Source organism: Myodes glareolus, chromosome 19 (genome assembly GCF_982192425.1).
Source record: "Myodes glareolus chromosome 19, mMyoGla1.1, whole genome shotgun sequence".
Taxonomy (NCBI): Eukaryota; Metazoa; Chordata; class Mammalia; order Rodentia; family Cricetidae; genus Myodes; species Myodes glareolus.
In genome coordinates this window covers 14,826,548-14,852,803 of record NC_142044.1, presented here as the reverse complement: position 1 = coordinate 14,852,803, position 26,256 = coordinate 14,826,548, and the positions used below count along the sequence as shown (strand labels likewise).

The 26,256-nt window shown below is 40.2% G+C and overlaps 1 protein-coding gene across 7 annotated transcripts in view; it reads left to right on the top strand.

The window, feature by feature from the left end:
• Positions 1-14,974: 14,974 nt before the first annotated feature.
• Positions 14,975-26,256, top strand: part of Trps1 (transcriptional repressor GATA binding 1) — a 238,857-nt gene continuing 227,575 nt past the window's right edge. For 3 of the 7 annotated variants that reach the window (XM_085678988.2, XM_085678987.2, XM_085678980.2), the window contains exon 1: positions 16,001-16,120. In XM_085678988.2, the coding sequence (XP_085535114.2) occupies positions 16,111-16,120 (10 nt within the window). In that variant the 5' untranslated portion in view covers positions 16,001-16,110. Of the gene's footprint in view, positions 15,468-16,000; positions 16,121-16,444; positions 16,728-16,798; positions 17,025-26,256 lie in introns of those variants that run through there. The other 4 variants (XM_087898774.1, XM_085678989.2, XM_085678983.2 and 1 more) reach the window with 4 other exon arrangements.

Below are 26,256 nucleotides of genomic sequence, written 5' to 3'. Positions count from 1 at the left end.
ATTCTGTTTCCTCCAATACTATGGAGGAAGGGTACTGCCACCATCTGTCAAGAGGGAGAGGACATGCTGTTGATATCCTCTGCCACTTACTTAAGGTCTTGAATTCCAGTTATTATAATTAATGCTCTTGTTGTCTCTCTAGTCTTCCTTTGCCTCTTCATCTCACAGGTTCTTTCCCTTCTGTGTGTACCTGCCAACTTTCAAAAAGATGTTATCCCTCTCTGTCAGTCTTAGTAAACCCCATCCCCTCAGCCCTTCGCTTGCCAAGCATATTAAGAGATCCAGTTGTTGTCCGTATCAGATCTTCACCTCTCACCCCTCAACTCACTCCGTCCTGGCTTCTCCGCCAGCTCACAGAAACACAGCTCAAGGCTGTGCAACTGACCTCGTGCAGCTCACCCTCTCCTCTCACACTGTCCCAGGAACTGCTTCTCCACCCTCTCGAGCTGGCTCTTGGGGGAAGGCTTCTTTCTTCGCCCCTTCCCTTGGCAGGCGACAAGTTTTTGCCTGGAAGTGATTTCTCTCGCCTCACAGCTCAGCGCACATGTGTTCTGTAACCACCCTGCAAGGAACATGCTTTCTCCTACAGTCTGCGATTGCATCTGAAGTGTAGTTGAGTTACGGGTGTACGTGGGCATGCATGCACACAGTTGTGAGTGCATATATGCAAAAGTCGTTAGTTCCTAAGCAACTGTTTAACTATAACTGTGGACTCGCATTATTATTGACACTATTGCTTTCAATTATTATTATTGACAGTATATGCTGTGACATCTCCTTTTTAGCGCCACACTTACCCCCACTAAAACCTGCTTCTTCCCTTGATTTTTTTCATCTCGTTAAATCCTGTGTCTAAAATCCAGCCCACTGGAAAACAACCTAGCTTCCTCATTTTCTCCTATTTCTCACGTTCAGTTTTCATGACTCTTTCCCTCCAACTATTCTCTCCTCACCGCCTAGCCATATTTTTAAAAGACCAGGCTTCACTTTCCTCTTTGGTTGAAATAGATTTTTCTGATGATACTTTGAACTCAGTGAGCAAAGGTTTCTGGTTGATCATATTTCTCACCCTAATTTTGGATAGAACATATATTTTATATAGAATAGGTACTTAGTAAAATATTGGTGAATGAAAAAATTTAGTCAGTTGATTAGAGTGAGCCGGCAGCTAGTTGAGCACCAACTTCCTCTGGAAAGCTGAAGAAAACTCGGCAGATGGTGATATAAATTGGATTGAAATGCTTTATAAATAAAATTAAATTCCCTTTTACGATGGCTGCCAAGAAAAAAAATTGAATGGTAAAATCAAACACTCAGAGAAGGTAGACTATGAGGTATGTTCATGTTGGTGAAATTGTACTTGACCTCATTTGCTATGTAAATTGCTCTTGCCCCAAATATTCAACATCAGGAACTTCAGTTAACTGATTCATTAACAATAGTAAGTTAGCATCTACTCATCCGTTGGGTCCTATTATAAAGGCAGAAGTCAACCTGATAGATACGATCGTGTACTTATGACCCTTATTTAAATTGGACTACAAATAAATAAGCTAAACCTACAAAATATCCTACAGGGTCAGCAGTGTAGAGGAGAACAAAAACAAGAAGGACAGAGTTGGGTGAAAGGAGAGAGACCACCGTGGGTATATTCAGCAGGAGAGAGTTCCAGGCAGAGGGAACAGCAGCTGCAAAGACTATGAGGAAGACCCATACTTTATATGTAAACATTGTCAGGAAGACCGGTGTCTTGTCAAGACAGAACTGGTGAGGGGAAGGAGTAATTAACAGAGGGGCACAGTAGGGTCAAGGTGGGGCTCTTTGGGATACAACGAGAGCCTTGATTCACTGTCGAATGAGGTAGAAAAGTATCAGAATCCTTCCAATGGAGATGTGCGACACGACCTGGGTCACCTTAACAGGATCATGAAACAGATTCACAGCAGTTAGCTTCTCGGGTCTGTAGGAGACACCCATGTCAGTCAAATGCAGCCTGAAAAAGTTGCTTCTGCCTGCACTACAGCTGTTTACTCTGTAGTATGTTACTTACATGACTTCAGATTCTTTGGTTAAACTACACAAACTAAGAAACGTTCAGTACATAAAATAAAACAGGAAGATTTACTTAGAAAACAATAATTACATTTTCTTAGTTTCGAAAAAGTTCTTCAAAAAATAAAAAACAAGACTGTCTCCATGTTATACAATCTGACTTATTTTTGCTACTATTATTGTTTTCCTGACTTGGACACATAGTAATCCTAGGGAAAAGTTGGACGAAAGGCATCTTTCACTTCTAACATTCGGTATTACATCTGTACCGCTCTCTGCCTTTCCCTACAGTTTCATTTCTCATAAGGAATAGTCTATGGAAAAGTTAGAAAATATAAACTAGAAAGTCAGAATAATCTGAACATTTTCTCTCTGAGTTTAACCGGTATTTCAGGTTGGACATGTTATTCTGAGAGTAGGTGTTCTTTTGTGCCTTACTCATTGACATTTAATGGTCTTGTTTTACTCTTGAGATTTGTTTATAGATAAAAGCAGAATGGAGCCTGGCAACCCCTCATCAGATACAGTGAGTCAAAATGAAGTACATTATAGCTAGATATTTAGTCAGTATTTGAATTGATAACAAAAATACCAGAAAGATCATTTGAGCCTATGTATCATTAGGTCTCTCATGCCAATTGATGGTTGAATAGATTTTCAAGTTGATGTTCATCACCATTGCTTATTCACCTGAACTAAAAACCACACGCCTAAACCTTGTCACTGAATAGGTTTTTCTCTGTCCCATAATATTTTGCAACCATCATTTGCTCCCTAAGTAATCTCAATTTTAATATGTGAATTTTTCAATTAGTTTCCATCTTATTGGAACATTTCAAATAGTCTCTGACCTACTGAAGTGGATTTAGAAGGTTGTGGTAAAAGCAAAACAAATGGCCAGAAATATTACAACAAAAATCACCTCTTCCTTTAAAGGAATAACAGCAATGTTTTGGGAACAAATGTAATATAGAACTATTCAATAGACCATAATTTGAACAAACAGAAATGTGGGAGTTGGTCAGACAAACAGACACTATAAAAGGCAAGAATAGAAGAAATGTCAAAGACACCTCTGTTGTTCATAGCAGTTAGTGACATTTTTCTTTTGATGTATCCACACCCTCATGCACTAACCACAAGAGGATGAATTTAATGTTAAATAGTATCAAACATTCTACACAGCCAAGTCTACCAAGAAAGACTAGCTATCAATCTATGTATCATTTTGAATAATGTCTGTGAAAAACATCTATTGGTTTCAATTTATTATAATTGACTTAAAGACAAAAATACATTTTAAAATTTTATCATGATACACTTTTGTATATGAGTATGTCAAATGATCAATAATATAATGATGTATATATTTGCGTATATAATATACAATATATTTAGTGTGTGTGTGTGTGTGTGTTTGTGTGTATACAATTATTTTCTTTTTGAGTTAGTTCTGCTTCACATACCAAAGTAGCTGAGACTACAGTTAATATCATCAGAAGTTATAATGGCTTGGTGGATGATATTATTCAGGGCTCTCGGTAATATTATTATACTTCAAGTCTGTCTCATTGTTCAACCTCTTCTTTTGTCAACTTCTGTCCAATGTTAACTAATTTTTTCCCAGACTTCTGAAATACCAAAGCAACTACAAGAGTTCTAGCCTTATATCTTCAATAGAGTGTGACTGAATGAAAGATTCAGTTCTTCTCTCCAGCTGATACCCAAGGATTCCTAGCCTCTGATCTAGCAAGATTCTGAATCCAATGCTCTCCTAGGCCAGCCACTGCCAATGTCCACCTTTCTTGTAGCAAGTTATCCTTGGGTACCGAACATGAGAACGCTTCTCTCTCTAGAGGGAAACCAGTGTGCACTTCTAAGGATGATATGATGGACACAAAAAGCGAGGAAATGTCAGGTGTTTACCACAAGTAGACACACAGAAACACACATTGTGTTGTTATTTTGTCAAGTTATTCCAGAACTTCAAGTCTAGATTTAGCCACTGAAACAAAATCCAATTGCAGTAAGACTTGGTTCCTTGGCCTATATGTCCTCATTTATGACCTTGTAGATGCTATTGTATCGGTCTAATTTTCTCAAAAACTGGGAACAATAATGATACATAGCTCGTAAAATATTGATGAAGACTAAATGAATTAGATTGAAAAGGTATCTCAGAGGTGAAGAGTTCTTATTGCTCTTTCAGAAGACCTGAATTTGATTTCTGACACCCATGTTGGGCATCTTGCATCTACCTGTAGCTCTGCCTCTGCGATCCTGATGTTTGGTTCTGGTTTCCATGGGGACAACTGCAATAAAGGTCACATATTCTTTCACAGACAGACTTAAAACGAAAATTAATCAATTGATCAATCAATACATAAATATTACAAAGGTTAATTAATATATGTGAAAGATTAAGGACTGAGGAAGGCCCAACATGCTTTTTGTAAATACTGGCCATCATTATTGTTTGAACCCTTGAGGATTGCAGTCATTCATTGACAGAGCCTGAGACTTATGTATTTTTACTTGTAAAATTAAAGGAGGAGTCTGTTCTGAAGCATAAAGTGAACATTACATAAGTTTGAGTTTTTATAAGCATGTGGATGAGTCGCAGAATCTAAGATAGTCCTTCCTGGGGAGACTTTGAAGCCAGAGTCCCGAAGCACAGCGGGAGGAAGCTAAATTTCACCATGACCTCAGTAGAAATTATATAACTTCCCACTTTTGATATTCTGAATGTGAAAAAAAAGAAAAGGAAAAATGCTGCGAAAGGTGTGTTTGAGAAGTTTCTAGCTGTCAGAGTCTCTTCTGCTTAAGTTGTAACATGTGTTAATAAAGTAGAATGCGCCTCAGGTGTGGTCTTTACTCTGCCCACAGTGCCTCATCAGCATATGACAAACCCCCACAGAAAGCATTTAGGGTTAATTGCAAGCCACAGTGTTATATCCTACTGAGAAGAATGCCTGTAAAGAAGGCAGACCACACAGTTACCTGCTGTCTTACAGTACCCTGACATCTTTCTATATTCATCTAGAAATCCAGTTTTCAGATCTTTTCCACAGAAGAAGTTGTTTTTCCCGGGCACTGTCATCTTCATTCTTTACTCTTGTGACCTAAAGATAGGATTGCTTTCAATCATGTAAACTGGGATAAAATGTGAAGTCCTGAATTGCTTTTTGTTTCAAATTTCTTAATTTTTTGCTAGGATTCTACCAGATAGTGAAATTTATTTAGCAATGGTAAGCTCGGGATACTATTGATTAGGTAATTTCTTCTTCCTGGGTCTTTGTGATTGGGAAAGATAAAAAATGAAATTCTGTTTATGATTCTATGTTCAAATGTGTCACTATTCAGACTATATGCATGCGTATGTCTTATGTCATGCTGGTATATATATTTTAATAGGGTATGAAAATTAAAGAATTTTTATTAATACATATTTTTTAATGCACATGGGGAATAAATTAACAATAGAGGTTAAGTGCAGAGTAAGGGACTAGTGGTGGACAGATATATCTTCCTAGGAAAGGTGAATAGTTGTGAAGGGATGTGGACCTGGAATGGGAGGATCAAGTGGGAAGGAGGCAGAGAATATGAGGAGAGACATTGAAAATTAAGGAACCTTGGGGTGTAATATGGAAACCTACCATAGTAGAAGCTTTCTAAATATATATGAAAGAGATCTAAATCACCAAATAATGAAGGAGATGGAACCCCAGCTAAACATCTCTTGCCACCAAATGAAGCTTTCCAATACCAGGATATTTTTTTAACAACTGAGTTGTTGGCCAAAAATATCCCTATGGGAATAACCAAATAACTCAATCTCTTGCCAAGACTATAGATTGTGCTCCATATTTGGTGGCAAGCCACCTGTTACTCAAGACAACACCTATACAACACAGTGATCATGGAGAAGTCTAGCTGGTACCTACATAGAGCCTTCATCTCTACTTGTTTAATGTCTTTGGTACAGGAAGGTATTCTGCAAGCAACCAGAAAAGAAACTTTAGACACCAAGCCAGTCGCAAACCCTTTGGTTTAGAATGAAATTCTTCCTCCAAGATAGGCTAGGGCAATGGTGACCCAAAGTCTGGGTATAACAAACAACATCTGATTTGACCGGAAAGCCCATTCCCGGAGATAGAACCTATATCTAACAGTGCTTGGGTGACCAAGAACCTGAGACTAGATAGCCTAGAGATCTATAGTAAACCAAATACAACCATTATAATTTTTTGAAAAGTAGCAAGAAAATGACTTTTAATGATAATTTTGTTACACTCAGATAAGTGTCTTTCCTTCTCAACCACCATCAAAGAAGGTGCTTCCTGAAGCATATGGGAACAAATAGAGTCCATAGCCAGATATTATGCAAAATAATGAGATACCTTGAAACATTTTGCTCTAAGTATGGCTTCTCCATTGAATCCCTCCCCTCAGGGTTCAGGGAACCCTGTAGAAGAGGAGGCAGAAAGAGTGTAAGAGCCAGAGAGAATGGAGCACATCACTACAAAACAAAAAACTCCAAGCCCAAAGCAAAACAAAACAAGCAAGCAGGCAAACAAGCATCAAAAATCACAGCCCACTAAGACTACAGGATTCATGCACATTGGAGCACATAGAGTTGGAAGCAGCATCCACCGGGCTTGCATGGGTCTAGATCTGATGGGAGTCTTCACCCGAAAGGAGAAGTGGACACCTGACCCCATTCCTAACCCAGAAGCAATCTACAGTTGATAACCACCTTCAAATGAAAATAAAGAGTTTTTCCCAAGGGAATCTCATGAGGAAACAAACTATTCTTAAGGGCTCTTAAGGGTAGACTACATGCCCAGGAATAAATGAGTTTAACAGACTCTTTAGAGATTCTTTGTCTCATAATGTTGTGTCTGGGCTTTTCCTTTCCTTTTCTTTTCAAAAAATTTCATTTTAGTTTTTACTTTTTAAATGTTTATCTATGTATCTATTCTTTTTTACTCTATAGGTCCTTCAGTGTTTTTATGGGATTCACAATTGTATGAATGTGTGGATCTCTGGGTCTATATCTGTTTCTTGTGCCTTCTCCTAGACTCCTTTCCTTCTGTTGAGTTGTTTTGTTCTATTTCTATGTGTTAGTTTTTGTTTTATCTTATCATGCTTTATTCCTTACAAACCTTTCTAACGCGAGACAAAAAGGGCGTTGGTCTGGATGGGAAGGGAAGTGGGGAAGAACTGAAAGGAGTTGAGGGAGGGTAAATTTTGTAATCAACTTATGTTACATGATGAAGATGCATTTTGAATAAAAGGAAAAAGGGCAGTTTAAGCATATTTATCAAAAATAAATTAATTAGTACTATCTAACACCTAAATCTAAGGTGGAATACTACCGTTAATGAACAGCTAATTAAATGATCGCATAGAGGTCCTCTATGGTTGTTCATATGCCTTTTGTGTGAAAGGCACAGGGATTCTTAGCAGCCATGGAAGACGTAGTTAGGAACCTCAGATATATTTGCACTATTGCCTGATCACTATTTTGTGAATTTCTGAAAGCTCAAGAAATTCCCCTATTCTCGGGAGTGTTACCTTGTTTATCTTGCTGACTTAATTAGCTTTGAACGAAGAGTGTCCATGCCTTTCTTTCCAGACAGAGCTATCTCTAGAGTCTAGACTGGAGCGAATTGGAACAATTGCCCAGAGCTCTGCTCTGCTGGGGAAACCCAGCAGCTGCCGTGGCGGGAGCACATTTGTGGGTGCTGGCTGTGGAGAAGGGGAGGGGGTGGAGAAGGGGAGGGGGATGAGAGGTAGCACGGTGAAAATCACCGACGTGAAAACAAACTTGCACAATAGATCCAATAACCTCCACCTCCAAATGCCGCCCGCCCTCTGTAAAGTTAGTCACTCCAGGGCCCCAAGTACTAAGGAGCTTGCTGTCCATCCCTCAGCCACTTATTCTCACCATGAATTCATGCCCAACATCTGTCGTAGTCTAACGCTGTATCTTCATACGTGTAATAAATGATCTAGTGTGCAACGGGCTGAAAAGACGATACTTTCACTCGGTTGTGTCTCCTCTGGAGATGTGCACTGTGTCATAGGTGAGGTCCACACATCTGGTTTTCTAAAAGCATCCAAGACAGTCTCTGAGCTGCTTAAGGAGTCCATGAGAATCTATACCCCAGGAGCTAGGACAGAACCCTTACAACTCAGGTACCCAGTGCCATTCCAGTACCTAGAACACAGTAGTTAATCTATGCATCATTGCTACACTCTCTGAAATTATAAAGTCTATGCTATATTACAGCAAGCATGTATCCCCCATGCCCCCCCCTCATCTATCAGGAGGCAGAAAGGCAGTGTAAAGAATACTCAATGACAACTGAAGGAAGTTTAGTAAAAAGTTAGTTACACTGACACGGACAGAGTTAGGGGCCCAATAAAATATGGTGAAACATTCACAAGCTAGCTATAGCTAGAAAGAACTACAACTCCTAATAACTGAGGGCTGTGAAAGTAGAAGGAAGGAACCAGGGATCAAGGACACAAATTGTCTCGCTTCATATCTGATATAATGATGTCATTGGCCAAACCTAGTGAGAACCCAACAACAAGGGATGATGGGAGGTCTCTGCCACCGTGTAACAGCACAGACAATGAGTGTGAGATATCTGCTGCATTTGAATCACTGTAGATGTGCCAATGGATAGGCTTTTAAATGGAAAATAATGATCGATAGTTATCATTTGTTCTCTGAGCTACTAGTTAAGGTAATAGGTATTAGACATAGGCGAGTCAGTTCTGAGAACTCAAAGATTTTCAGAAAATGGAAACATTCACAGATTGTGGACCCCTCATTGACAAGTACAGATACACACACACTCAGGTTTGTGCTCATGTGAACCCTTCCATTGGATTCACAGACTATTATGAAATGTGATATGTGCTGGGGGCTGCAGGTGTGAATGTATAGTGTTTGTTAAATGTTGGTCACTATCAGCTTATGTTGGTCTAATGTACGCAGAACTTAATAGTTATCGGCGGACTGACTTGGGTTGAATTGATTTCATATTATGACATTGAGCCGCACAGCGAAAAGAGTACTATAAACAAGTGTTTGGAGAGACTGCTTATCTCTGCACTGCACTCAGAACTTTCCTGTCTGACACCCAAGTCTTCAGAAACGACAACAACTCATTTTCTACATAAGAATTCCGAGTTTTTGACCTCATTTCCTATATACTCCTGTGATTTCGATGCCTGCTACTTGGTTAAAAGTCATTCAACCCACTATTTTTAGAGCAACATGGAATTATGAACCAAAACTTAATGATAATGAAGACAATATTTCAGAGGAAGACAAAGATCTCCTCTGATTCGTTGCCAAAAATGTGTTGCTGAGATGAAGACCACCCAGAGGCTACAACTGACACATGAGGCATCAGCCCATATGCGTTTAAAGGAAAAGATCTGAAAGCAGAGAAAAAGAAAGAAGAGGAGAAAGAATTAATTTAACAAAATTAACAACACAGTGTTTGAAACTTGGGTTCAGTAGTGCTTCCAAGTAAAATTTAAAGACCTTATTCTAATTTCCAAGTTGACTTTGACTTGGGATTCCTATGATTGCATGGTCTGCTGCCTTCAAGAATCTTCCAGTTTAGCAGTGGAGGGCAGTAGGGTAGTGGACACCATGTTGCAAATCCGCGGGGCTCCCTTATTACCTAACGTCAGAAGCAAGTCTTTGTGAAGCTTAGTTCTGCCATGACTGAGTCTATCCTGGATTTTCCAGGAAGCTTTCACATTCACAGAAGTATCTGTGTTTCTTATCAAAGGAGGGCAGCATACTCCGATGGAGAACTACCTGCAAGGCCTTCAAAAGTTCTCCAAGTAAGGTGGCAAAGCGGGTATATGACAAGGTCTGGAAGGTACCTAGGGAAAGGTACCCAGATGCACCCAGGGAAAGATGAGTCAGTTGGAAGGTCAGGCAGGAGACAGGCCCATGGTGAAAGAACAGATGCACAATGAGAGCAGAAAGACATTTGGGCCTACGTCTTAGGGAAACTTGAAAGCCTTAAACCCTTGGGGGGCCGTTCTGGTATTAGAGATGCATGGCTATTTTGTCATGAAGGGGTTGAAGCCGCAGAGAAAGTGAGCAGGTCTGCTTGCTGTGTATAATAATGATAATACTGAGAGAACCTGGAGGGGAAAATTCATCAGCGTGGTGCTGGAGAGTCAGAAACCTGAACTTGGAAAGGGTCTACGTAACTGAAGTAGAGGTGGTGGTAGATGCAAAAACCTTCTCAGAAGGATCTAAGGGAGGACCAGCTATCTTATTAAATATGGGGCCTTCAAGAGAGGCATGGCTAAAGACCAGAGAGGCCAAACTTCTGCAGGTTCTGCGTGGGATGATTGACATGCTTGATAAGAATGGGGCTTGCCATTTTTCTTCCCCCTCCCACTTGATCTCTTGCAAGAGCCTCTTCTTCTTCAACTAAAGCATTGGGCATATCCCGTTTGCATGTCTATCGAAGAATCCCAACCTGAAAACTTAGACACAGTCAGATGTAGAACCTGATTCTTTGCAAGTGAGGGGAAAGCGTGTAAAGTTTGGAGATATGGGTGGATTGATAAGAAAGAACAGCCAGAGAATATACTAGAAGTGAGGGTGGAATTGTAAAAGACAGCACAGGCCACCTCCTTGTCATGGCCGGAGTTAGAGAGGGATTCTTTTCTATAGAGATGCTCTCTCCTGGTGGGCAGAAATGAAGTCAGTCTAGCTATTTCTTAGAGTGGTTGGTTTGAATACATTGGGCAGAATGACCTCATTTAATCATACTTTCGGTCTGGTGAATAGAGTATCTGGACCAACACTCATCAATCCGAATGCAAACTCAAACTTCGTGTCGTCATTTTTATTTCAGGGCACCCTCGTCAGGAATTTCACGTGTGTATACATGGTGTGTGTATGCACACATGTGTGTGTCTACACCTCAGAAATTTGTTTCCCCTTCTAATTAAACAAAGCTCGTGTTTGTTGGCTTCAGGGTGGGCTGCAAGGCCCATCTGTCTAACTAGGCATTTGCCCGATACCGCAGAGGGAGGATTGGCAAGTGTTAGTGTGAATTTGAATACCAGATACAGGATATTTAAAGCTAAATTTATCTTTAATAAATTCACCCAGAGGTGCTTAGCAATAGGTAGTTTGGAAAATGATCATAATGTGTAGAAAAGGAGCGTTTTGTTTTTAAAGGTTGAATTCCATGTGACTGGAAGAAGGAACAGACTCCGCGTTCATCTGAGATACTGTTTTCTTCCTCCAGGTCTTGCCATGAGAGAAGGTGGAGTACTTCAATAATTGCTTTTATCTGCTGGAAGGAAAATGATCTTCCATTTCATATCATGCTGTATGGTCTTGAGAGCAAATACTAATGATATTTCTTGATATTATGAGTGGAAGCAGTCGGCGCGTGTGACCAAGGCATGTCAATCTTGGAGGTTTCTTTTAGAAATTTCCAATTTATGATGTGTTAGGGTAAGTAGTTGGATTGCATTTCTGACATACATGTTCCATCAGGTAAAGTCATTGTGATTCCGAGCACTGCAACAGTGAGTAAGTCATGTGCTAAAAGGTTGGAAATGTAGAACAAGTGTGCCTGTGCTTAACTGCTAATCCCTGTTTGTATCTCTACTGAATCAACTGCAAGGAAAGAGGGGGACAAATGCCGAGATAGCATAGCAGAAAGGGCATAGTATGTCATTCTGAAAAAATAATGGCATTAATACAGATCAAGGACTACTCCAGAATTCAAAACAGGATGGAAGATTATAAAGAAGTTATTTTAGTTGAAAGTGGCTCCGTTTGCTCTGCTATTTTGTTTCCTCAAATGCTTCCTTATTTACTGAGGCGCCCTACAAAAGCCCAGGTTGTGGTTTATAATGTCCTCCCTTCATTGTTCAGGAATCTGTTGCTTTAAAAGTGTGAGGATGGCTTGAATAGCCTTACAGATGTTTGACAGCAGAAGACAATAAATGTAAATAAATCTTTAATATTTCCTCAAATTCAGTTTGTGCAAATGCAAATGTCAGGACTAGAAAAACAAATCAATAAACATTTGAAAGAAAACAATATACATACGTTAGTTTATATATTAAAAACAACTGTCAAACAATTATGACCTCATGTATTTGTTGGCTGTTTTGAAATATTCCTACTAGAGTTAAAAAATGCTAGGAGGGCCTTTGAGCTTGAACATATTGTGTCAATCAGGAGCATATGTGATATATCTAAAGCATGAGGTAAAAATTTTCTTCGTAAATTATTGCATCAATAAATAAGTAATTTGCTTGAAAAAATTAATAAAAATATTTGTGCTTTTATTAGGTTCTCTACAGACCTTTTGAGGCTGATAGAAGTGGGTTGATTGATATGACAATATTTTAATCTCTGCTCTCCTAACTTGAAATACAAAACGTATTTTTTTTCATTTCTCAGGCAAACTTTAGCAAAACTGAGTCCGTGAAACTTCATTCATTAAAATTTTAAGTGACCATGGATTTGTTGGCTTCAGTACGTGGAGTGTAACTTTATCCTTTCAATTAAAGGACATAATTCACCCCTGGACCTTTGGCTTTACGTTTTCATATAATATATAATTTGGGTACATTTAATGGTCAGATTTTATATTATTGCAGGTGGGAAAACACCAGCCATCTCAAGGGTTTTGTGCTTGCAAAAGCGTGTAATTTAATTTTTTTTGAAGCAATTTAATCAATGATTGTTTCATGTGCGTAAATTTACACTCTTGACGACTGCCTTAGATTTGAGGGTGACTGGGAGGAAGATCACTTCCCCTTTTAAAATGTCATTTAAATCTTGGGGAGCAGTAGGAGATTAGGGCACTAATCCTTGTGATAAATTGTGCTGTTTAACTCTACGGAGATGGTGTTGTCTCAGATTTTATCAGCTAGAGACCAGACTCACCAGTTTTCGCTCTGTTAACCCTTTGAACACAAGCAGTGTGGCTACTTGGATATGTGTTTCAAAATTTATTTGACCTAATATTTTCAGTTAGTCATGGCCAAAGAATGTTTCACTCCAATCATTATTACTTTTCTGAATAAAATTGCTTCTTGCTGTGTCGTGAATATTTCCATAAAAGTCAGCAAGCTAATTTATGACTTAACAAAGAAAATAAAAGGCCTATATTTAATATAGAAATTCCTTTTATAGGGGAAATTGGTGGCGGACAGTATGAAATGACTCCAGTGTGGAAATATGCAGGTGGTCATTAGGAGTTGACTGTAAGATTTACTGAAGATTTTCATATTAAATTTCCCTACATGCAGGGCCATATATAAATCCAATTCTGTTAAAAAATTAAACCGATGGCAACATGAATAATTTTATGCATATGAGCCCATTGTTTTCTCCCTCCTTTAGGGAATATATCGTTGCCTCATTGTGAAACTGTATTTTGACTACTCTTCACCCGACTAGTTTCTCTATTGCGAAAGAATTATTGCTTTTCTATTCATCAGTGTATGGGGCATGCTTCTGAAGCATGTCTGGATCAAGGAATTGTAGACCTGCTTGAGTATGTACGTGAAAATAATCATTTAGGGAAAGGAGGAAGGTTCTAAAAGCATGCATTTCAGTTTTAGGTTTATGCATACATTTATATACATGTACACCCATGTATATGTATGTATACACATTTATATAATATAATAATACAATATAATATAATATAAATTGCCTTTTTCACTTCTTATAGCATGTCCGGAAGCATGTATATTTTCTGCAAAATGATGAACAAGTCAGTGGAATATATTTGGGGAAATCACTCCACTTTCAGCTCATTGATTTGTGATTGTACCTCTCAAAAGTTCTAATTTTCATCACTTTGTACTTCAGAGAGGGATGTTTCTCCTTTTAGCACAAAATTGGTTTAAGCTGACTTTCACTAGAGGAAAAACATACCACTTAAAGTCACCCAACAGAAGAAAATGAAGTCCAAACGCCCAAGAAATGTTTACTTAGTTTTTAACACCTCCTATACTTTGAATCCTGCCTTGGTAATGTTTTATGCATTGTTGATCTTTAGAAGTTAAAGGGAAAGATAGCCTGCTCATTCCATGAACTTTATGCTGAGGCAATTTCTCTTAACAAGGTGTGTGATAAGAAAAAGAATGTCAGGCTTGATTCAGAGTTCCTTATCTGCTTCGAAAACCCCAAAGACCAGCATGTATTAACCTGGCAGTGGCTGAATAATGTCCCCATTTTATCTGTTTTTTGGTACCCCTTAAAGCACCCATTGAGTTTCTGGCTTCTCAGCTCAGAAAACCATAGCAACCTTAGTCCTCACTTCTCCAACTCAGGATAGAGTTCAAGTTGTTCTCCTGAAGCCCTCCTACCATCCAAAGCCTGGGAAATCCTGACCACAGCCGAGGTGTCCTAGGACTTCCAGCCACAGATAAAGGGCGGGGGGGGGGGGAGGGGGCGCACACGCACACACAGATCCTGCGTCCTTTAATTGAGAACTACAGGGAAAGGTAAAAAAAAAAAAAATACCAAAACAAAACACACTTTGAGAGTTCTTGGCATTCTCCAGGACAGCATCACCAGTGTCTGGGCAGCGCCGCCTTGGCTGCCACGCACTGCCCCCGCGCCCCTAAGGTAGGTCCCGGCCTCCAGGCCCCCGGCCAGGGCGACCGAGCTTCCCTCCTCCCGCAGCCCGGCCGGTGGGGGAGGGGCGGGGCGGGACGAGCCGCGCGCGGTCCCCAGTTGTCGCGGGCTGGCGCGGCCGGCCGGTCCCGCGGGCGGCGGCGGCGGCAGCGGCGGCGGCGGCGGCGGGTGCTCGGGGCCGGGCGGGGCGGCGGCGGCGCGGGGACGCGCCTGTCTCTTTAAGGGAGCTCGGTCTGGGGTGGCGCTTTCCTCCGCGAAGGCTCCTTTGATATTAATAGTGTTGGTGTCTTGAAACTGACGTAATGCGCGGAGAGTGAGGTCCTGACAAGCGATAACATTTCTGATAAAGACCCGATCTCATTGCAATCTCCGCGTCCTCTTTTTCGCTGCTGCTCGGTGGCTCCGGACCTCGCGTCCTCCTGATCGCTCTCTCGCCTTTGCCTATTTTTTTTTTAAACAACAACAACAACAACAAAAAACCCCAACAACACCCCCTCCCTTCTCCCACCCGGCACCGGGCACATCCTAGCTCTATTTCCTTTCTCTTTCTCTCGCGCTCTCTTTTTTTTTCCTGGGGGGGGGGGAGGGAAAGGAAAGGGGGGGAGGCAGGAAAGACCTTTTTCTCCCCCCCCCCCAATAATCCAAGATCAACTCTGCAAACAACAGAAGACGGTTCATGGCTCTGGCCGCCGCGCCACCATCTTTCGGGCTGCGGAGGGTGTTCCTGACGATTAATCAACAGGTAAGGGGGAGCCGGGCGGGCCGGGGGGCGCGGGCTCAGCCGGTCGGGGCGCCGTTCCGCCAGCGCTGCGCCCGCGCGAGTGTGCGCAAAATGTGGGCGATCGCGAGCGGGGAGCCCTGGGAATTAAAAGTGACTTTCTTTGAAAAAAAAAAAAAAAAAGCCCAGCCGAGGGAGAGAGTGTGCTGCAAGCCAAGCGCAGGCTTCTCGGGTTTCACACGCATTTTCTTTCTTCCTTTCCCCCCCCCTTTGCGCGTGTGATTTCTTTCTTTCTTTCTTCTCTTCTGCTCTCTTTACCCCCCCCCCCCCCAATTCCTCTGCTCCCTTTGCTGGGTCTAAGGCATCTGAGCCCTGGAAACCAGAGAGACTTCAAACTGCAGTAGCCCCCTGAGTCAGGAGGGTCAAGTTCAGCCGCCGGGGAGGAGGAAAAACAAATCCCGATTTGCCAAAAAAAGAAGTTTCAGGCCGGTGCCCCCTCCCCCTCCCAGCCCCACTCCCCCTCGCTGTCTCTTGCTGGCTGATTTTAATTCTCTCCTACCGGGAGCAGCAGAGGCTCTGGAGGTGGCTGGACCCGAGGGGCCGCCGCCGCCGCTGCTGCAAGTTTTCTGGGGGCTCCTGACAAACGGGGAGCAGACTAGGCACCGGCATGCAGAGTAGTAAGTTGGGTGAACTTGGGAGGGTCGGGAGGGTCTTCAAGAGGGGTCCTGAAGTGGCCCTCCAAGTGGTAAAACAGCATAGACTGGCTTTGGTTGTGAAGAGTTTAGTTTGCAAAGCCAGGCTTCAAACTTTTTTCCCCTTAAAGGCCCAGCTGGGCTAGAGGGAGAGCGTGTGGCATCCCCTGGTAGCCCCGTCTCTGGGCAGCTCAGGGCTGCCTGGGCCCATGGGTCTGTGCCCTGTCGGTACCATGAGGCAGGGCCTTGCAGCCAGGGAGCTTCCGTAGGGGCTGAGCAAGGGGCAGACTTCCTCTGCGGTGCGGTTGATGCGCCATGTGTCGAGCGGGTCAGGGGACACTGGCTGGTGATTAAACGGCTGACAGCGGTGGGCCATGCAGGCAGACGGGCTCTTTGCTTTCTGTCTAGTTCCTGTTTGGACTGTCGAGTCTGAAACGCATCTTTGAGAGGCCAAGGCAAACACCTCTATCCCTCCAAATAACTCCAGGATTATAGGACCCCATGAATAATTTGAGGGTGAAGCAGAGGTGGAAGCCGTTTGAAGTGCAAAGCTGTTTTTGTGGCTCGGAAAGCTTTTTTGCTGTGAGTACCTGTCTGAGATGGTGGTGTTTCCCCTTTCGCCAGGGAAGTCACTGTTTTTACAGCTCTAGGACTCCAAAGCCATTGAAGTGAGAGGACCAGAGAGGACTTACTGGGGCTTCTCAGACAATCTTGCTCGAGCTGACTCCAGTTTAGGACCTGGCTGACGTCCCCATATCTTTTTAGGCCTCAGACTTGATCCTTTGAAAGTTTTTGAGTAAGAGCCATGGATTTACTGATGAATCCTAACTAAGATAGAATATCCATCCTTATCCGGTTTTGGGAAATCACCGCTAGAGTTTTAAGCAAGGTAAGTGAAGAGAGAGGGGCCCGAGGTATAATCAGGCACAAGTTAGGCCGATTCATTGAACTTTTGTAAGCTCTCCAGGTGAACAGGAAAGGCCTGGAAGAGATAGATAATCAGTACAAAGGCAAAATGCAGATAAGGGCCCGAGACAAGATTACAAAGAATCCTTCTAGGCCTTGTTGGCTAAATTTGATTGCTGGGGGGCTGGTGGTGGTGGTGGGGGGGGGCAAGACTAAAGTCTTCAGAGTGTTGTAAACTCCTGAGCCCAAACCCACCAGTCTCTCTAGAGATCCTTTTCTGCAGGTTTTAGAGAGAGTTGATCATTTAGAAAAGGCTGCCAGAGTTAACCACGTTAGGGACCATCAGTAAAGTCCTGCGGCTAGCAGGTCCTTGGCTGGGCAGAATGAGAATGAAAGTCTCTAATCTCACAGCTGGGCAGCTTCTTACCCGCTGTTCACTTGCCTCTGAGGCTCTCCCAGTTAGGGTAGCACTTGTGTAGAAAAGCAAAGGTTCTAAAATAATCACCATGCGGCTTTCCCCCACTTTTCCTTTCCCCAAGTATGACAGGGTTGTGAATAAATACAGGGTTTGGATGGGAAGATGAAGCATTTCCTGTGAGTTTCGATGCTGACAGGACAGTCTGGAAATGATACCAGCACTCGGAGGTTTTTTTTTTTCTTTTTCTTTTTTTCTTTTTACCTTTGAGTGAAAGTTTGTTAGTGGCATGCTCAGACTTCCCAACTTAAACTTCCATGTTCATTGAGTTTATCCTTCGGTAGATTTCATAACTTCCTTTTAAAGCGGTACGCTTGTATCTGAAACATCTCCAATCAGTTAAATAGACGGGGCCGGGAATATGCCGGTGGGATGATTATTTCTGGATTGTAGTCCTGTAGAAGTAGAAGCATAAAGGGGGAAACAGAGTCACAATGACTACGTGCAGCCGTGATTTCTCTAAATGTAAGGAATTGGGAAGCGTCATCAGGACAGGACTCGATGGGCAAAATCTGTTTACTTTTCGTGAGTTGATGTTGATGGCCTCCCAATATGCTTTTATTTTGCTTGCTAGGCTATGTGTGCGTGGAATACTTTTACATCCATGATCAGTAAGTCTGACACTCTCCGAATACCTGGTAGGAAGTACCTGGCGAAAAAGTTTGTCACTCTGGAATTTTATATTCTGTTAGTGTTCCTGCTGCTGGGTAGCTCATCCTTTGTTAAAGCTAGCATTAAAGGTGTGGAGGAGAGTTCCAGAGTGGCTGTGGGTCCTGAGTTGAATTCAGAGCCCCACACTTTGACGACTAATATTGTGAACAATTTTATAGAAATTCCTGTATACTTTCATACGAGCCGGTTTGGCATCCAAATCGGTGTGCATTTAATCACAAGTGACCTCTCTAGACCCCGACTTTGTTTTTGGCATTATTGTTACTTGTAAGTCATGAAACAGTCCTGAATTCCTTCTGGTTTTCAGTGGAAGTCTCAGTAAGTTGCAAAAAGAGATCTTCATTCATAAGAAAACCTTCCAAACACGGAAGTGAATGCATCGGTAGGAAAGCTGCTTTTCAAGATCCTAGTATTTTCAATGGGGCTTTTAATAATGTTGCTATTATTATTATTATTATTAGATGTATTTGCATCTACATATAGTTAAAAACCATGATTTGCTTCTAAAGATATACACATTGTCTATTAAAGAAATAAGGCAAGGTGTGAGTAAACTCTTTTATCTGTTTGGAAGTAAATAAACATTACAGAAAAAAAATTAAAGAACTTCAAACAGATTTTTATTTTTTAAAGTTAGAACTTAATTTGAGTTTGAAATTGGTGTCAACATTGATAGCTGGCTTCCTGATATTTTCTATAATTACTGACATATTACAATTCTTATTACTTTAATACGTCATTTGAGAGCAAACAATAATATTAGAACACAGTGCTATTGTACATGGAACAAAATAGACTTTCACCGAGTTGTGGACAGGTGTCTATAATTGATTTCAAGGGAAATTATTATTTTTGAAATAAGTGATGAACTTAAAATAAAATGACTGGCTCCCGTTAAAACGTATCCTCATGAAGATATTCTCTGGTGTGTAAAATGAAGCCATTCATTCAACACACTGACAACTTTCCACTTGGTATTTGCCTCTGCTTAATTTAGTTTCCTTGGGACAGCTAGTGTGGTGGCCTGCATCTGTTTTTGGCAGGAGGAGAGAACTATAAACTCAGACAGTTCTGTCTCAAATATTGTAGCTCCTGAGTTACAATTAATTTGATAAAGAACAGGAGAGTTGTATGAGCGTGCGTTCTGACGTTCATCCTTGGTCCAGCTTTCAGGTAACAGGTTTCTTTTCCTTCTTTTTCCAGTTATGATTGTTAATATTATGGATAACTAATTATTCTTATGAAGTTTTCTTATTTATTATTTATTGCGATATGGGGGAAATGAATGATAGCATATACAGACTTGGTTTGACTTTGCTTATCTATGGGATAGCTACATTTTATTTGGATGGAGGGAAAGAAGTGAATTGTGCTGTCATAACAGGATTTATGGGATTTAGTGGACACTTATCTTTACTTTATCAACGGTAATTCAACACCATTTCCCAAGTGTGCTTGCTGTGCTCATGTATAGAAAAGACTTAATATGTTTCACAATCGTTTGCATTCTAAGGATTGAGCAGTTGTTTTTATTATTGTCAAAATCACTCGTCTCCTAAAGTCTTTGATCAGTCTACTGAAGTATCCGAAAACGCCAAGATTTGTTTTTAGACTACTATTTAGTAGCAGGTAGAGGACAGCCTGTTTTCTCCTTACATGTAAGTTGGTTCAAAGCTGTTTGTATCAAATATTCTATTATAGATGACCTCAATAAGTGAGGCCTCACATGATACAATGATGGCCACTTTGGGGGTCTTTATTATCACACGATGGTGCTTCTTCTCTTGGAAAGTGAATTTCAAAACTTTGGTTTGTTTCTCTGTAGGGTATAGTGATGCGGAATTTGATTTGGGTTAGAAAGAGATCTTTGGGCTCAGGGAAACCCTGTTACTGAATTTGCTAGACCCTGCAAATTATTTGAATTGTTAAGAACTAGTTAAGAGAAGAAGTCTGCTAGTACAACCGCTGTTGGAGCTTCCACACCACTGCCACGGTGAGCTCTTTTTCTTATCCCACCTCTTTTTGTCCCCTCAGAGCCCAGTTTCAAGCTCCCAAAATAAAGATGAAATTATCAGTGGACTTTAGATCGGAAGCATCACTTAAATAATTTTTTGATTCAAAGGTATCATTGAAATACAGACGTTAAGACTGGCCGTTCAACATGTTGCTTTCAAATAATAAAAAAAAAATTGATTTTTAAAATGTTGCTAGCTCTTTAAAGACCTGCAGTAAATACTTTACAAGTGGCTAGACACCTTCCCTGGTGTTCAGTTTATACAAGTAGGAAACTTTCTCTCCTGCTCTTTCTCTCTCCCTTTCTTGTTTTCTTTAAACCAACTGACGTCATGCCAAACTTTGCTTTAAAAGAACAGGCAGAAGTAATTGGTAGCTTTTAACTTTTAATAATGTTCTGCATTGGTTTTGGTGGCCAAAGTACTTTTTTTTTTTTTGAAAAAGAAAAAAAAAAGTTCAAGTAAGAACGGGCTTGTAGCCTGAGGAAGAAAAGCTCCGTTGATACAGTTATTTTTATTCTTGTTTTTCAATCTGTTATTAAAACTCTTTCCTGCTGAGCTCTGCTGTACTTCTTCGGGTGTTCGCTGTGATGGCTGGTGAATTGGAGATTACTGTAATTTAAACATATTGGGGCTTGGGGGGGAAATGGGTGTTTGCGTTGCCTTATTTCTTTACTATTTGAAAGGGGAAAAAACAGGTTTCATTTCAATCGAGATTAATCAATGAAGGTTATCAATGGTGACAGGTCAGTGAATATGTTTATATAGAGAATGCCACACCTGTTACCAAGAGTCTAAAATATGGAAGTTTAATTGTGACATTAATCTTTTTTATGTGCAGAGGACGGGAAATAGATGAAATGTTACCAAAATGCAGTTTTATTTTGAAAGCATTAGTTTCAAGGTTCAGTGTGTTCCTACTCAAAGTTTTTCATTTTTCCATCCTGAGACTTTTAAGTGGCATCTTTAAATCTTACTTGTCATATAGCATTTTAAGAATCTTTTCCTTTCCTGTATAATTTGCACAGGGAGATATAACTTTGTCTGCTTAAGGGACACCTTGATCACGTTGATTGACAAGGGCCAACTTCAGAAGTTGGCAAACAGAAAAATCTTTTCTGGGGAGAAAAAAAAAATTGTGTCAGTATTTCCTTCCTTGGGAAAAGCTACTCCACCCAGACGTGGGGCCCTCCTTCCCATTTGTGGAGCAGAACTGAGTAGCGATGTGTGGCACAAACTGCTGCTGAGGTTTTAAGTCTTTGCTCTAACACCAAATTTCATCTGTGAGTTAGTTATTTTCACCCCTTCCAGACCCAGAGAGTCCCTCAAGAATAATATACCCTGAAAAGGTGGTGTCTTAGAGAGGAAGCGTAGTTACTAGCACATTTATAATTATCAAAAGTATTCTGTATCGTCCGGACTCTGGAGGGTTCTCTTCTTAGACCTTTGATGGTTTTGATTTGCTTTATTTATTCTCAGCTTTTTACTGGGAGAGCTACAGACTTGCGTTTGTACCCGAAAGATCTCTCCTTCAACAACTGCTCCTTTGCTTAAGTATTTTCCAGGGTAAAACTAGTCGAATTAAGCTATATGTTGGTCGGTTAGCATAGTGCAAGTTTATTGGATTCAGTTTTGATTTAATTAATAAGTTTTAGAAAGTTTGCAAGCATAAATTTCAAACCATAGGCATGCCTGACAGGAGAGGTTTTTTTTTATTATTTAATAAATGTTCGTCTGATACTCCAAAATTAGATTGTCATAAAGTTTAGCAAGAGAAAAGGCTGAGGGAGGCATTGGAGTTACAACCCTTTAATACCAGCAGTCTGTTTACTGTGGAGTGGTGGGGAGGGGTAAGGGGAGGAATTGTGGAAGACGATACAAAAAAAAAAAAAAGGAGAAAGAATCCATCAATTGCGCATATGATCCCCTCCCCTTAAGGTTTACTTAAACAATATGTTTCGGTTTTGCCTCAAACCATTCTGCACCACCTCAACTCAAAGCGTCCGCCACTATCTTGGTTCCTGAGCGATTAAGGATGGTGTTGTCTGTTATATAATGAGCAGCTGTATTGTGTGAACAAAGGTAACATATTTTGATTTGTGTGATTCTTTGGTAGTTATTAGGAGGCGACCGACAGCGTGAGCGCAGTTCTATAATACAAAGCCTGTGCACACTTGATGCACACACGGTAACTGTCCTGTGTTGGAATTACTGCAGCAATGTGTGCACGCTGTTGGAGCTGGATTTCATATGTGTAATGCTTAGATCCACCTTGATGGCGGAATTTAATGTGCTAGATCATGACCTGCTGTGCTTTCAACAGGAGTCTTTGAAAGAGATACATGACTTGTCTGCTTTTTTTTTTTTTTTAAGCTAAAAGTTTGAAGTGAGTGTGGCGGTTAAACATAATGAATCCGTCGTTCCCATAGCACTTAGATATATTCAGAATTTACTAAGAAATTTCAAAAGGAGGTAAAAAAAAAACCCACCCTATAAATCAAAATGCCCCCTCATCGTGTATTTTAAGTAGTGTTCTGAGAACATTTTTGAAAGAGTCTTATTTCTGTGGGGAGTAACAGTGGAGTGGCAGTGCTTTTTCTGAAGAGATCCCTTCATGGGCTGGCATTTTCCAGTTTACAATGCTAGCAGATTAAAACGTTATGCAGAAATCTTATAGAACATGTAAAGACTCCGTACTCTGAGCCTATGCGTTTTTCCCTAGGGTGATGGATTCTGTGCGTCACCCAAATGTGATGCTATTTGCCTGGCTTGTAATACTGGTTTGAGGGGTGCTGCTGTCCTGGTTCATCAGGCAACATAATACAACAACGCTGGTAACTAGGTAATTGACACAGTCAAAATAGACTCTGGAAAATGTTCCAAACACGTTAAAGTCAGCTCAGAACTTAGCATATATTCCATTTATTCAACACTTAAATAAACAGATGATTCACTGTCTGCCCTTTAAGCCTTCTATAGTCGATATCACTAGGAGGAAATATATTAATGCTCACAGTTCCTGTTTTTATTCCTTGTTCTTTAGTTTGAAAGGAGCACAGCTGCCTTGTCTTAATGATTGCTTTATCTATTAATTAGTTATAATTGTGATAATGATAATGGGGTAAACATTTGTGTTTCCTGATGTATATGTTCCATGCTTTATGAATATTGATATTATTACTGTTTCTTAAAAATGTGAGTCTTATAATAAGGACTAAGTTTAATATAGGATAATACATAACTTATTTAAATGTTAAAAATGTTTTAGATGTAAAAAGTAGGGATGAAAGTGTTTTCATTCAGAACTGGTTTTAGTCATAGAATTTGGATAGACTATGAAGTTTACAAATCAGTAAAAGTCCATAATAGAGCACGTTCTTTGTGATTAGACATAGTACGACTTTCTGAGCATTCATGTGAGTTGCAATATCATGTCTTCCATATATTCATATAGGAATTAGAGATATATCTATAAACAGTGTGAATACATGTAAATACATGTGGCAGAGTTGGTCTGGGGAATGAAATTTTTCTATTACCCGATGCGCTATGTGCAGAAGGCACACACATTACTATCTTAGGATTAGCACAGCTCATGCATCTCTGACTTCATGCTACTCAGCATACACATCTATGTTCACATGCATGTCTTCTCTTGGGACAGAAGTTACTACCTGGGAATCTACAAACGGCACATTTTTAAAAATGTCATTAATCTTTCTCATGTCCCTCTCAGTTGTTTAATGCATCCCAGAACCTATTTGAGAGTTAAATTAGTTATCATTTTATTTCTCAGCGAAAGGGAGATTGACAGAAGAGAACAAAAAACAAATTCCACTTTGTGTGATGTCATGATCCACACATCATCTTGGCTTTGGAATATTAGTCTGTTTGTCTCCCGTTACTAAGTAGTTCTCAACATATAAGTGCTCCTAAGAAAATACTTGTTATTGTCTTTTTCTTTACTTGCTATGTTTTTGATGATTGCTGAAAGAGAATCTGGGCCACTTTACTCATAAATGATGTTACCCAGATGACGGAAGTTAAGGGTGGTCATAAATATATTAAGTTTAATCAATGTCTATACTTCTAAATTTTAACAGTGTGCATTCTCACTTCTGGACAATTGGTGATTCTTTGCATAGTTAATTTTTAAATGTAATTTCGAGGCCTTTGTACCTCATCTGTCCTCTCTGTTTTGATGATGCATTTTTATGTGATGCAGTCTTAAAATTTTAAATGGACGGCCAGACATGGTCATGATCACTACTGAAGGTTTATACTCTGCAAGGATTACTGCAAACCTCTCTCCCTAGTTCTGCAGAAGTAGAAATGGTCTAGAAAACATCCACGGTGACGCCACCCTGTAAGCATAAAGTATTCTACACTTCTAAAGTGATTCCTGAAGAACAGTTTTTCCTTGTGATTAAAACTGGATTCTTTGAGTGTAAGATGAAGGGAAGCTACAGTGAGAAACTTACTGCCATCAAAACCCCAGTTACCATACACTGTTCGTTCTACTCCTTATCCTGTCTCTTTTTATTCTGTTTTAAAATGTTATGTTTTTTTAAAAAATAATTTAATCTATTGAAAAAATGCCCTAATTATTTGTAACACATGCTGCTTTTTAACAAAACCCTTTGATAAACTATAAAATAGGAAACGGTAACTCGAAAACTTTAAGACAGAAGTAAAGACATCTTTTGCGTATGTTTTATTAATAAATAAACCTATGTACATGATTTTACATGGTGTCTTTGCTGAAGTCTTAACTCTTTAGTGGTGTGCTTGTTGACAATTATATGTATACATTCCTCACTCTTTATCCCAAGAATATAATCCACTCTCTTGTATTTGACATTTAATTAAATATATGTGTTCTTCCTACTCCCTGAAAGTTTTGATATATCATTGACAATAACATTTGAAAATGTGACTGACACAGATTTTAATTAGAAATAGAGAATTAAAGGTCAGTTATTAGCGTAAGCAGGTTTTCCTCATTTTTTCTGTTGCAGGTTTTGGTTACTTTTAAGGAAAAAGAAATCTCTGAACAATAAGGGGAATGGAGTGCGTAGAGTCAGACACTATTGCAGCATGTGGCTTTATTCATTTATATGTTTTTTTGACACAGAAAGCTTTGACCTCTTAGCCTGTGGTCCTTGGGAATTTTAGATAAACCCCACTGGGGTCACACTTGCAGTTCTGGCTTCGCGTGACAGAAAGCACTCTGCATGTAGCTTCTACAGAGCTACTGCACTGTTTTCCTTCAGGACTGGAAGGTTCTTTAAGTTAATTTGGCATTTGGAAGCACAACCGGAATCTTTCCTCTCTGAAAATTCTCTGGATGGGTTTCAGAAGGGCAAGCAGAGATCATGGGCCACATGATGTCGCTGACTTTAGGATGCTAAAGAAAACTGTGCTGAGACCAAGCATGCTGTCTCTGGATTATTCTTCCATGCTTCACTAGCAGGTTTTTCTTTTGCTTTTTTGAGAAACTTTTTTTTTTTTTTCAGTTTTGAAAGGATTAAGAATTTCCCCTTTTAGTGGACAAATGTGCTGGCTAGAGAATTTTTAAATCTCCATTTCTTTATAATATTTATGTTTGAAGGGCAGTTGTTACATAGAAAATACTTTAAGTTACATACAGCAATAATTTGATTTTATTGTTTGCTTTTGAGCAGGCCATTGACACTTAATTTCTATGAGGAATTATATCGAATGAAATGAAGTGGTGTTATAATTTGGAAATAATTATGAGTACCACTTATAATTTCTGGCAAAAAGATTAAGGCAATTTTAGTTAATGCTTCCACCCAACTCAGCATTCTAAGTTTATAAGTTTGAATTGGACCACTCGATCACAGATGATGCTCGAAACGTGTGATATCTTGATGTAGGGAAGAAGAAAAGAATTTTACAAACGCCTCTGGTGTGTTTTAGATTCCCAAGAAGTGAATGCCAGCTATCACATTATCAGCGCTTGGGGTCTTATGAGAGTTTTGCTTGTTTATTGTAGCATTAGTCAATGAACAACATGCAGAAGCTGCTAGCAT